This window comes from Nesoenas mayeri (assembly GCF_963082525.1).
Source record: "Nesoenas mayeri genome assembly, chromosome: 4".
Taxonomy (NCBI): Eukaryota; Metazoa; Chordata; class Aves; order Columbiformes; family Columbidae; genus Nesoenas; species Nesoenas mayeri.
Window position 1 is genome coordinate 19,315,281 of NC_137540.1, and position 13,896 is coordinate 19,329,176.

General features: G+C 38.4%; 1 protein-coding gene across 1 annotated transcript in view; it reads right to left on the minus strand.

Annotated features, from left to right (window-relative positions):
* Positions 1-13,896, minus strand: part of TBC1D9 (TBC1 domain family member 9) — a gene marked incomplete at its 5' end in the record, with an annotated part of 51,178 nt that overhangs the window by 34,155 nt on the left and 3,127 nt on the right. Inside the window, one exon of the mRNA XM_080343104.1 lies at positions 1,684-1,794. Coding sequence (XP_080199230.1) covers positions 1,684-1,794 — 111 coding nt within the window. The remainder of the gene's footprint in view (positions 1-1,683; positions 1,795-13,896) is intronic.

A 13,896-nucleotide genomic window follows, 5' to 3' on the forward strand; every position in this document is an offset into this window, starting at 1 on the left:
TTTTACTATTAGTTGTTACTTAATGATATTATGTTACATGAATTCTAAAATGTTCAGAGAATTGGTACTAACAGTAAGAGAGGGAAAACAAGCTGTTTGAAGTGATGCCTTCTTTGAGGTGTAATACCAATAAAAGTGGCAAGAAATACTTGTGCTAAGATGAGCTATTCAAAAAACTTTCTGTTGGATACAGACTTTGACACCACTCTGGTATCACCTTTTTCAGACACACAAATCATATGCTCACAAGAACAGAGCCTGCTTTGAACTGCTAAAATTACTTAAATGTGTAGCAAAAGCTTATCCATTCCTTCTCTTCATTTCCCAAGACAGAGGATTTGTCTGGAAGAAAACTCATCCAAATAATCTAAATGTCAAATTTCATTGGGAGAATGGGCACAGATGAGGAGGCACTGTTACACCAGAAGAAGTCTACAGCTTCGTTAACCAGTATTTTTGAATAACAGGCAGCACTAGGGGTGCTGGAAGTTACCAGCCTATTAAAGAGATGACAGGCACATGTGCACTTCTCATTTGTCCTCTTTCTCAATTTTCTTTCAAATGAGCAGAGATCTGGCTGCTGCCTAAAACAGTGTTTAAAACTTTAGAGCTAGAGACGTTGCATTGAAAAGTTTCCATTTTCTAAGACTGAAAAGCAATACTATCAAACTGGAGATCTGATCTTACAAGCTTGGCCAACCAAAGCTAAATGACAGGGACCTTCTGTACTCAGCTTCAGACCCTATTTTCAGAGCTGGCAAACAGAACCAGAAATTAACTACATACTGCTTTATGCTACTTGCAATAGGTACCTGACCACAGAAACAAGCATTTAGTATTTACAAGATCTGATGCATGCAAAAAATCCTACTCCATGTACCAAAATATCAACTTCATTGATTTTACCAACTATTATAATAATGACAGGAGAAACAGTGTTACAGATAGATCTGACAAAGTTTGACACTTAAAAACTCCTAAGAGTTGTTGCATCTACATAAGAACATAACTTTTGTACATTACGTAGCTAACATCTCGTTGACTTTAAGCACATCATATTTAGAAGGATAACACACTGTCTGAAATAAATGTCTAGGAGATGGGAATCCCTGGGATCTTGATGGTATTTATCCTGAAGGAGACTGAGCTTGCTATCCAAGAAATGCCATACAGATATTCAGTACCCAGGTGAGAGCTGGGGTTGCACTATCTTCCCGGTTTCCATTTCAAGGGAAGCCAGGTGTCCAGTCTGAGTAACTTGGGAGCTATAATCCAGGTGGTCCTCCTCATCACCCTGCAATACTGCATTTCAGAAGTGCTGCAGCAATGAGCCATGGGCATGAAAAAGAACATGCAAGGAGGAGGGATGGATACTAGACTGCTGGGCTGGGAACATATTTGGGAGACAAAAGGTAGGCACTAACAGTGGCTTCTGCCCCCGCTCCATGGCCATTTCTGGTTTTGCTCAGTTATTGTGCATAATATATACACACAGTGTGGCATTCAAGGTCTTAAATACCAGCAGCTCTGGAGCTTCTTAAATTAACCACTAGGGCAGGTTTTTGTCCTGATCCATTTATTTGTCCTGAAATGACTTTGCTTAGCAGGCAGGATGGTCTATTAGTTATGTGGCACAGTACCCAAGGAGAAAAAAAATCCACATGTCAGTATGTTTGTTCTTACCACAGGCAATAGTCCAATAGACCAAGGAGTCTGGTGCTTGGTAAAGGATTCGATACGGTGCCACTCTGGCACTGGAGTCCAACACGACATCAAGCGTACCCACAAGGAGACCTATGGAACAGGAAATTCTGATGAATACAGAGAGATGGATCATCTGAGATCTCAAAGGGGGCTTCACAACCTTCCCCTCCCACAGCAAAATGCAGATCTATGCATTTATCTCCACACTTTGCCACATGTTGTAAAGATGGAAAGTGATTCAAGGGAAAAAAATCTTTAGTTTCAATGAGACTTAAACTTTTAAACACACATTGATTTTAGTATAAAGGCAGAGAAACTGAAGCAAAGCAGGAGGTAGCTGTTTTATAAAACCAGATTTAAAAGTCATTCACTTCTTTCCTGTGTTTCATATACTTTTGGAGCCCTGGGGAAAAACAAACAAATAAGCCACCACAACACCAACAAAAAGCCCCAGACAGTACTCAAAACTCAAATGTCAGCTTGGAGAAACTAAGACTTCCAGCAAAAATAACTATGCTACTTAATGGTCTGATTCTTTGGGGCAGAAAGGATCAAAATGCCTAAGTCAAGCTGGTTTTCAGCTCAAAGGATACAAATGAAAGACAAAGCCATACTGTTTTCTTAAAGTAGCTTTGAAAATTCTTTGCTACTGAGGGGGCCCATCAACAGTTCCATAAGAAATGCCACCAATAATTCTTAACTATATTTTCACAAATTCTAGATTGTACTTTAATAAGAAATTACACACAAATGTCTAACCTCCCCAAATCCTTTCCCATAAAAAACCCTAACTACTTTAAAAATACATAATTTTTTTCTTCTTTTTCACCACTACAAAGAATTTTCATCTCCCCTGCACAGATGTAGGTATAAGTCCTCATGTTGAAGTTCTCAGCAAATGCACATATTGAAAACAGATGGATGAACTTCCAAGGTTTTTTTTTTTCCTGCAAATACTTATTAGGTTAGAAATGGGGATTTTTAAACAGCTGTAATAAGTTGTACACACCAAAAAACTATACTAGAACACTCCTGTTAAAATCTTCTTCTCATATCAAGTGGTTGTTTCCATCTTTTACCATCACAGTTTTATTAGTTCCCCATTCTGCATTGTCATAACCAGTACAGAAGACTGCTTCTCTTGTTCTTCTTCTTTCGGATTTGTTATGCATCATAAAGATACAAAAGTACTACACATTTTCCATCTTAGTAGATCCCTTAAATCTGAAGTGAAACTGATATTTGGAAATACCCCACCTATCAGTGATTTTGTATTCCCCATTCCATGTTTTTTATTTTTATTTTGCTTTATACAGATCTTCACAGGCCAGAATAAATGTAATCTCCTCCTGCCCCATGCATCAATATCCACCACTTTTTAATCCAAGAATTCTGAAATACACAACATGATGTCGTTCTTTAGCAAGCAGTGTTAGAGAGATGTCTGCCAATTGTAGGATATGAACACAAAACATTAAAATAAAATATCCCAAAGTTCATTAGTGTAACTAGCTTTAGTTGTTCCTATTGCCATCTCAATTTTGATTGCATTTGGATTACTTGTGTACACTGACAAGCTGCCTCTGCTAAGTCCTCCCAGATACACCTTGACTCTTTAAACTTTTTTTTCTGTTACATATACTCTCCATTCTAACTTTACAAAAGCAACATGGCCCTAGTCCAGAAAGCACATGTGTGCACATCTCACTTCAACCATGGGCAAAGATCCTCAAATGTTTCAAGCTACCACTGAGTGCAGACCAAGCCAGACACTACACCTTGCTAATCATCCAGGCTTGCTGCAAACATGTAGCAGGGCTTATGCCAAATATGCTTCATGCTTTGCAGCTTCACATGTCTACTGACAGTACTAAATAAGCAACAGGCATGATGTAATATCTAAATAAAGTTGTATGCTGGCCAAATGTAATCTTCTCTAAGGTACAAATACACTGTTAAGTCCCTGTAACCTTTAAAAATATGCTTGTTTCTTTCCTCCTCCCATATTTACAAATCTGTTCATGGGTAGGTGGTCCTACCAGCCAGTTCTGCCACTAGTTTGAGGAGGGTGCTGTGGCTGTAAAAACTGGGATATCCAGCTAAGGTCAGAGAGCTACAGCAAACCTACTGACCTGTGCAGTAACGTCAAGTGAAGAGGAGCCTCTCATCCTCCCTCCTTCTCCCTGAGATACTGGAGACAGGAGGAGAGGAACATCCCCATGCCACACTGAACAGAAACAATGTAAGACAGAGCAGTGTATTCAAGAAAAACTATTAAAAAAAAAAAAAAAGAGAGAGAGAAAAAAAGAGGAAAAAAAAGACTGGCCTGAACTGAAGCAACAGATGGGAGGTAGGTAAAGAAAGAAAAGAAAGAATACTTTCCACTGATGCAGTAAGTAGGATTTGCCGAGTGCCTTCTTCAGCAATGAAAACAGGTTGTAGAAATATCCCTGCAGTGAGGTTAAAGGAAGAAAATTTGCAGAACACAAGAAGACCACATCGAAAGTCAAAGCCTAGCTTACTGAATTAATTGCAACAGACAGATCATCAGTAAAATTTTACTTATAACATGAAATAGCTCTTTTGATAAATTATTTTGAAATATCACGTATAATTTATGTGTTCTTATACACATTAAAGCCAGCTAACATTTACTCTTGCAATCATGCAGGTACCCCTGACTGCTGTCCTTCAGGAATGGTTCCATTTTGCATTGTAGGCCACTGGTGTGTTGATTTTGTGGTTTTTATTCATGTGTGTGTTCGTTTTAATAGAGATAGGTGATGCAACTAGAATGCAATCACAGCAGTTCAAACCGATAATCTCTCAGAGGAATTTCTACATGAAGCAATCATAATGTAATAATAAAAAATTAACAAATTATTTTAATACTGTTCATTAATTCTTCATATAGCAAGTACCTTTTGAGACATTATAAATAAATAAGGAACTGAAAGTTTCTATAGAAACAGAACAGGCAACAAAGAATCATTTTCCTTAGATTAGACTGGTCCTTGGGCAACAGCCAGTGAATTATCCAGGCACCAAAGCATGTGGCTATACTGACTGCATTTTTTTCCCCATTATTCCATCAGGTTTCTGACTACATAGTGAAATAAGAGAAGGAATTTCCAATGTAAGAATACTAAATCTGCAAGTCCTTGCTCAGCAAGCAGTTTTCATGGGCAAAGGTTTAAACTATATGTTAGAGTTTGTGGGATTAGCACCTGGCTAACTGATGACGTCCTTGATCCTGAAAGCATTCAAGCACAAGTAATCTTCTGTGGAGGAACAGTCCCATCAGACACACACACCGAATGTCTAGAGCAAACATATCTAGATACGAGGGCAGGAGGGGAAAAGGCAGGAATAATGCCTTCATTTTGTTTGATATAACTTTTCTAATAAAGTCAGCTTTCTCTTTTGCAAACTTGTATTCTAAAGCAAGGTCCAGAAAATCATTCAATATTTTCTTTGTTTTCTGTAAAATATATGTATTAGTGGGAAAAGAAAAGCAGTGAAATGTAATATTGGAAACCAGGGAATTCAAAGCCACAACTGGCTAGGGGCTTTGGGCAATTGCTCTTATGTCATGTTACTGGAAGCACATACAATGCACTAGAGGATATTACTGGCAAGTGGTTCGGTTACCTGATGCAATTTATGCTGAAGGAAGAAATCATACTAAATTTTACTTATCTGACCACTGTGCCTCACTTCAGTCATAAACTGGAGGGGGAACCTATAACCATTGTATGAAGTATAAAGATTAGTAGTCTGCATTAATGTATTAAATCTTGATATACCATATTTGTATCCATACACTAGCAACAATTTTTCAATTACTTGTGTTTGGGGTTTTTTTTGTTGGTTGGTTGGTTTGGTTTAGTTGTTGGTTTTGTCTGTTCATTTTCTCTCCTAGAAGAGATTATTACCACATGAAGCCTGACATCCTGCACAACACAGATCCCCTTTAAGTCAAATTATGTCTGACCAAAGGATATTTTTCAGAAAGTTACGTCATCTTGAACTGAAAACTGAGCCAATTGATTCAGCCAGCTAAGACTCTTCCAAGCACCATTGCACACTCTGCTCTTTGGGGAACCAGCATTCCAGATGGTCAAAGAAGGGCAACTAATCTGGTGAGGGGTCTGGAGAACAAGTCGTGGAGTGGCTGAGAGAACTGGGGCTGTTTAGCCTGGACAAAAGGAGGCTGAGAGGAGACCTTATCGCTGTCTACAACTACCTGAAAGGAGGTTGTAGCATGGAGGGTGTTGGTCTCTTCTCCCAAGTAGCAAGTGATAGGACGAGAGGAAGTGGCCTAAAGTTGCACCAGGGGAGGTTTAGATTGGATACTAGGAAAAATTTATTCACAGAAAGGGTTGTTGGGCATTGGAACAGGCTGCCCAGGGAAGTGGTGGAGTCACCATCCCTGAAGGGTTTTAAAAGATGTGTAGATGAGGTTCTTCGGAACATGGTTTAGAAGTAGACTTGACAGTGCTAGGTTAACAGTTGGACTCTGTCATCTTAAAGGTCTTTTCCAAACAAAACAATTCTATGATTCTCTTGCTTGCAGTCCAGATTGATTACAAATTGCCCACTAACAGTAATGAAATCAAGGGATGACCTGCAGTAGAATCAACTTGGTACATTGTAAATTACCACCACGGAAAATGCGCACATTTTAGAGTATTTGGACTCAAATACCTGTAACAAGTTACAATGTTTTCAGCTGTTTGGTTATCTGTGGCATAGACCTTTGCTTCAGGTATATTTTTCCATCTTTCTTTCTTTTAAAATATACCTAGTGATTTTTTTTTTTTTTAACCTTTCGTGAGAATTTGCAAGTTTCTTTGCAAAACACCAGTTATGAGACAAAGAGCAACCTTCTTTCACAAAAAGTCATGCTTTGATTTAAATAAAACACACACAAAGATCGAGTAGCCTTTATCACCTTTCTACAGTCCCTCTGACTGCGATCTTATGACTATGTGAGCCTGCAGTGTTTTACCTGCTAAAATACACAGTGTTTTCAAAGTAAATTGGATTACATAGTCAAGAATGAAGACCTGGATTACATGCTACCTCTAACGCACCTTATTAAAACATGAGAACCAATTTATTTACTTTTTATGAATAATAACAAATAATGTCACTTCGGACTTTAAAGATTACCAGAAGCCATGGCTTTGTTGCACAGCAAACACCAACTAAAACCTCAGGACAGTGTCCCACTCAGCTTTAACCAAGCAGTCCTCAGACTCGAGGTGCTTTCAGCCCACACCAATGACCTGGGATACATCCATCCTCCAGTGTCACATGCAGCCTGCATCAAACCTTGCTCGGAGCTGGGAGGAGGTCACTGTTGTGTCTGGCACTGCCACCCAGGGACGCCCTCCCCTCCTGCATTTTGCCAGAGGACAGGTATGTGTTATTCACCTTGCCCCCGGGAGCCCAGCCTTGCCCTGCCACATCCTTCTCACACCTCTACACTAATGTAATCAGTAGCCTGACAGCTTCTCAAGACACCTATTTTTAGGAGATTTTTATCTTAAAAATGCGTAAACAAACAGCACACATTTCTTTTTAGCACGGGGAGCTAATACAGAAGTATAACCTCCAAAAGACCTAAGAGCAGGTCAGGCTGTGACTCTTGGAGTCATGCTCACAAGCTATCACTCAAATAGTCCCACGGATGTCAGCAGCCTATTTGTGCATGAGCTCAACACCGCAACTAGGAAAACTTGTAGTGTCACGTGTGTCATTAGTAAGAAGTTTCCAAAACTGGCACTGTGACATTCCAACACCGAATGAAACACAAACTGCTTAAATGGTTCCCAATATTTAAAGTGTGCTGATTGTCCCCTGCTCTTTCCACTAAAGTCAGATGGACACATGATGAGGTCTGGTCATAAACCTGAAACATCCAAGGGACCTATTTGGATTGTAGACGTCAGCTGATTTCTGAGAAAGCCTTGATCAATAGAGTCAACTTAAGTTATATTTGCACTCTGAGCATTCAGTTTTATATTGATTTCATGGACAATGAACAACTCTTCCTAACGTTTAAGTGTTACTTCCTGGACTCATAACAATACATAGCTAAAATGTACAGTGCGAGCAATTGTTTTTCCTAGTAACTATAATGAATAATTACTCATCCATTCTTTCTCAAGGCAGTCCATGTGTTTATGTGATTAGCCCTCTCATTTGCCATTACAGAATGAGGTCATCCAACTACTTGTCTGCCAAACTCAACCTAGAGTAACAACTTGAACACCATAGGTAATATTACATACAAACCCTTCTAAAAGGATGGGTTAATTTTATCTGATTTAATTTCATGGGAGAGGCTAAATGAATAGTAAATATTATAGACCACTCAAAAATAATGACAACGTTACACTTATCATTCTGATAACAGTATCCACAAAAGTATGAAAAAAACCTCTGCACTGTAAACATCACTCCTCAGAACCTTATGAAGGGTTACACAGTTTTGTATTATAGGTGTTCATTTATATAAACAAAAGCAAAATAACCACTAAATACTTGTTTGATAACTGTCTTTCCAAGTGGATTGTATAGTATTGGCTTATATGGACATATAATATGGTATCAAGAAAAACAAATCCTTTCTCTGAAATCAAGGCCTAAGATTTGTTAAGTCGTCCCCAATGTCTGCCTTTGTTGTTCTCTCTTTTTACTAGTGCAGTTTACAGAGCACCGATTTGCCCAGCCACAGTTTCCTTTGCACATAAGTTCTCAAACATCTTCAGGGAAACTGATGTTGAGGAAGTACCATCACTGCTGACATTTAGCAATACCAGCAGCAAAAACAATACTTGTTTTTTGTGTCTTCAGGCTGATGAATACAAATGAGAGAAGACTGGAAACTTAACCACTAATCTTTAAAAACAATCTCAAGAAGGGCCAATGTGATGATCTAGCTTAACTACTGCAGGATAAAGCAGTAAGAAGTAAAAAGCTTTCACCCTCTCTTTGAGTTTAACAATTGTGATTGAATCAGATTATCTTCTAAATATCTTAATTTAAAAGTGATCAGTAATTGAATATCTACAACAGTACTTGTCAAGGTGTCCAAACAACTCATCACCATCCCTGTATATCTTAATTCTAACTTAAATCTGACTGGGTTTAGACTTCCAGCTTTTAGAACTTTTTGTAACTTTGTTTGCTATAGCTGAAGGGCCCCAGTCACTGTAAGATGCAGCCACATTTGTCAGAGTTATCTACCAAGCAACATTTAAAATTATGTTAGGATGTAAAACTTTGTTCCTTTACTCTTCAGAAAAGAAAAAGCAGACTGTGCATTGTAACCTACATGTTGCTGCATTTTAGATACACACACGCACAGCAGAATTGCTTTTGTTTCCACTGAGGCCAAGTTTACAAATGAAGGAATGTCCAGGCACAGAAACTCACACAATAATACATCCAAAAAGTAAGTTCCCAGAAGCAAACCCACTAGGCTTGAATTGAAACAGAAACCTAATAAAGGCAGGAAAGGGCTGGGTAGAGAGATGAGCATCAACGAGACAGGCTAGACAGATACACATATGTCAAGGCTTACAACACAGAGGCAGTTGGTATTTGGACAAAAACCCAAACAGTTTCACATACCTGAAGAAAATAAATTTTACGCTACATGTCAATCACACCAGGATGTACGAAGTGATGTAGAAACAGTGAGAACACAGATGGAGTTAACAAATACCTTCAAGGTATGATACACAAATTTACTCATGAGTTTGTAAAAACACACTTGGGAAAACGAGGATCAAGAACCATTTGCCAAAACAGCACAGAAGTCACTGAATTTCACTTAAAACTAACTCTTGTTAAGTGTCTCATTCTCTCAGAGTAGCATAAGCAAATTAAACAGATTTCATCCAAAACCAAAATTTATATCAACTGCATCTGCACCATTTTAAGAGTCAGATGAACTATGTAAGATTAAAGAACAAACCAAGTAAGTATCAGCAGATTAAAAAAACCCCACAAATATAAACTGAATCTAGCTAACAAAATCAATGGTACAAATTGAGAACTGAAGTGTGCACAGTAAACTCAGCTTAAACTAAGGAATAGTCCTGAAGCACAGCATGGTCAAAAGCCAGCTAAATCTGAAGAGAAGCAATAGTTTCAGAAAAAAAAATAAATTAAAAAAAAAATCTAATTTAACTCTTCTGACCAAATACCTGCAGATCAATGAGATTTCAATAAGCTATCAGAGGAGGCACTTGACCAGGAAAACAAACAATGCTGAGCAGAAACTCCTAAGGACTTTAGCTAATGAAATACTGGAAAAAACAGAGGGGAAGCACAAGACAGGACCATGAGGAAAGAACCAAAAACACATTAAGAACTTACTAACTGAAACAAAGACTGCTGATGTAATAGGAGTTCATACAACCCTACCGGGAAACTTCAGAAGAAAACAAAACAAAACAAAACAAGAACAGCCAGAAACCAAGCCTAGAAAATAATCATAACCTTTCTTTTGAAAAGACAAATGGAAGGACTTTGAATAAGTCCTCCAGAACCTAAGACCACCTCAGCAACAGATTTAAAGGCAAAATGCAAATGTAGATTACTGAATATTAACATTAATGAGACATCAGAAGCATGATTAGCAATCAGAGAGCTAAAGAAAACCAAGATTTCAGTCAAATGCTTACAGCCCTTTATACAACTTTTATCTTCATACTTCAGGAAAGTCACAGGCAGCAACTCCTGTCTGATATAGGAAAAAGCCATACACAGTGTGATACTATGAAGGATTAAATAGACTTTCCAAAACTTAGGGAAGAACAGAGAAAGCTGAATGGTTTCTGCATATACCAAATATTTGCAAGAACAACCATATAAGAATACATGTTTTAATTAGCTTTTGAACGCATTTGAGAATACATCCGAGCATATGTTGTGGAACCTTTTTTAATTCTACAGAGCTCTAACTGAAACTGTCAAGGGCCCAAATCTCTGTGAAATACGATGTATTCTTGGGTGCATAACTGGACAGTGGAGTGATGGAAATATGAAAACTGATATGAAGTAGTGCTACTTTCCCTATACCTTTCAATGTGAGATCATAGAGAAATACAAAAATCCCTGTAAGCAACATGAATTCTGGTATAATGAAGAAAATTACTATGAGGTCTAGACGTTTTTTGCTTAGTATTATATATTGTCATCCTGTGTGACATTTCCAACAGCGTTTCATACAAACAGAGATCGCAAGAGAAATAGTAGGTCATTCTCAAATTCCATGTGTCAAGCAATAACATTATGTCAGAAGGCAAAAATGGCAAATGACAGCTCAGACACCTTGACAGGTCACACAACTCAAAGCATAAAAGACAAAGTAACATCAAGTCTTTGACCAAGAAGCATGACAGTACAGAAACCAGCGCTATGCCGAGCAAAACTGAGAATTTTCATCTCAGGCACTGTATCTGTGCAAACAGTGCACTGCCTGTAGGAACCAGAGATCAAGAGAAGCATTAGGCAGGAAACGAGACACCTTCTAATTAAGCACTCATGAAAGCATCTGGGAATTCAACAGAAAGACTGGTGAGTCAATCTGGAGAATCAAGCAGCAGTTCAACCCTAGACATCTGCATGTCCTCTTGAAGTGGAAATCTCCTAGTGTGAAGAAGTAAACACACCCACAGCATATCCTAATGAGAAGCTCAGCAGCATCAGAGCAGATTTGGTGTAACACCAAATGACAGCAAACTGGAAGAAATTAGTTTGCACTCCATGAGCCAAAATGGACATGGAAGGTTCATGGATAGGCTGACCACTTGCATCAGTTATGCTAATTGCATGCATTTTGATAAATGCTGTATTTCAAGTATCAGAAAGCACATGCTTTCTACTGAAGTGTATTGAGTTTGACAGGCAAAATCCTAACTGCTTGAGTCAACAAGGACAGAAAGTGTCACGTTTATTAAAGCATGTACCATCTTTTCATCAGGCAGATAATATACCAGCCGAAAGCCTTTCTAAATCTTAAGCATAAACAGGTTTTCAAGCAGGTCCTTCCTCAGCTCTCTGCATTGACAGGTTGAGAGCAAGATAGAATCCCAATTTTAAATTTGAGCTATTAATTGTGTTGGTCAGCAAGGCTGCAGAAAACTGCTCTGACCTACAACACTGTCACAGTACTAAAAATTATACTCAACTTGACACTGAAGGCTTGCATCAGCCAGTTGAGCTCAGAACTCCTTTCTGTCTTCCCAATATGGAAATTATATGACAACCCCTTCTGCAAAAATATCTGGGAAGAAAGACAGTACTTCATCAATTTCTTTTATCACCAGAAGTCAGCAATTTTCCATCTGCTCTCTTCTGCTTAAACATTTGAATCATCTTTGGCAACACGTCATGGATTTACAAACCCATACTGAATCTCTCACACATGCGCTGTCCCAGCTGTAAGCATAAATATCCCATCTGCAAAATAATTCGCTTCTAAAAACAGTTCTTGCAAACTAAGAACAATTTATTTGCCTTGGGATTCAGAGATCTTATAATAACATTTTAAACAAAATTACTTAGAATTTAATTTCCACTTCACAAATGTCCACATACAGAAGGAGCAAAGCAGCCAGAGCTAATCACACCACATCCTCAATCTCTCTTCCTATAAACCCTAAGTGAATACATTGCTCCACAGTCAACTATTACTTGCAATAATTCCTTGCAACACTGTCTCCAAATAGAAGAGTTTGGCAAGCATTACTGCAGTATAGCAGAAAGCAGTTAGACACATTTTCTGACATATTTGTTGTATCAGAATGCAATATGTACTTAATAAAAAAACCCTGAGCCTTTTAGTTCTTTATAAACTTTGTGACATGTTCAAGATCCTTACATTCATTAAAGTAATATGGTCACACAGGGCACAGTGCCAAAATGATGGGAGAGATCTGGGTTCATGTTCTCTCCAAATGCCCCTGCCCCAGTTGATGCAGGATCCCATATAACACACCTGATACTTCTTGAGAAGGAGCTATTTCATACAGGTCAAACTACTCAACTGCCCAGGGGAGACAGCTGCCAAACAGAAACTGAATAGGTGGGAAGGAGATGGTTAAAAACATCTGGCACCTTTGAGAAAACTAATAAGAGGAAAGAAAATACTTTTTCCCCTGTTGGTGAACAAAAGGAAGATTAAACTCTTGAGTGAGGGTCACATAGAAGCAAAGTACAGGCATGGCATTCTGTGCAAGGCATGAAACAATTTCATTAAGGAGAAAGCTCATCAACCATCAAACAATTTCAAAGCAGAGAAGTACATTTTTTGGTCTTGTCCTGGAAGATTAATGCACTGATGCAAGATAATGCGAGTTTGCAGAACAGCTATGAAAATCCAATTTAAAATCCAAATTATATATCTTCCCTGTTTTTCTTTTGTTAAAAAGGAAAACAAAACCCAAAGAACCCTTCAGTTAAGGCATGCTTACCAAGGAAAGTCTCATTGATGTGACTGGTACTGACACAGACAAAATAATTTAAAAGAGTGCAGGTCTTAATTCCATATAAAAATGGATCCACACAGCTTAGTAGAAAAGTAAAGCACTGATCAGATACATTTTGTTAGCAGAGATGACTCCTAGGGATTCACTAATTAGGCACTGCCCTAACACATAAGATGATCATCATGCTTCTAATTTGTTAAAATCCAATATTAAAATAAGTGCAGAAAATGTCTCCAATATCCAAATGAGTATTTAAATAAGAAGGCTTTCTCTCTTCAGCTAAGTTACAGAAATTGAGGCCAAGAGAAAAGAATCAGAGCAGAAAGGTCAGAAATTTCATCCCTTCCCCCAGCGCAACTGATATCAATACTTCTTTTCCTGTAAGGACTGTTACACTCGGAGTCGATCCAGGAGAACAGGTAATGTGAGTACTACTCTTCTGCTTCAACTTAAAGCCATGGAGAATGACTTTCATCCAGCCCCAAGGCTATATAAACTACTTCTTTTTAGACTGAGACTTGTCAAAAGACGTAAAAGATACGGTGTTCTGGACTTCGCTCTGGTGAGGGCAACCTCCGTCCATAGGATGGTAGCAAGTGATGGAGGACAGGTAACACTGAGACCTTGGCAGCCCCTTCAAGGGTGATCACCAGCCTTCAGCCACGTTTTCACAGTCACAGCA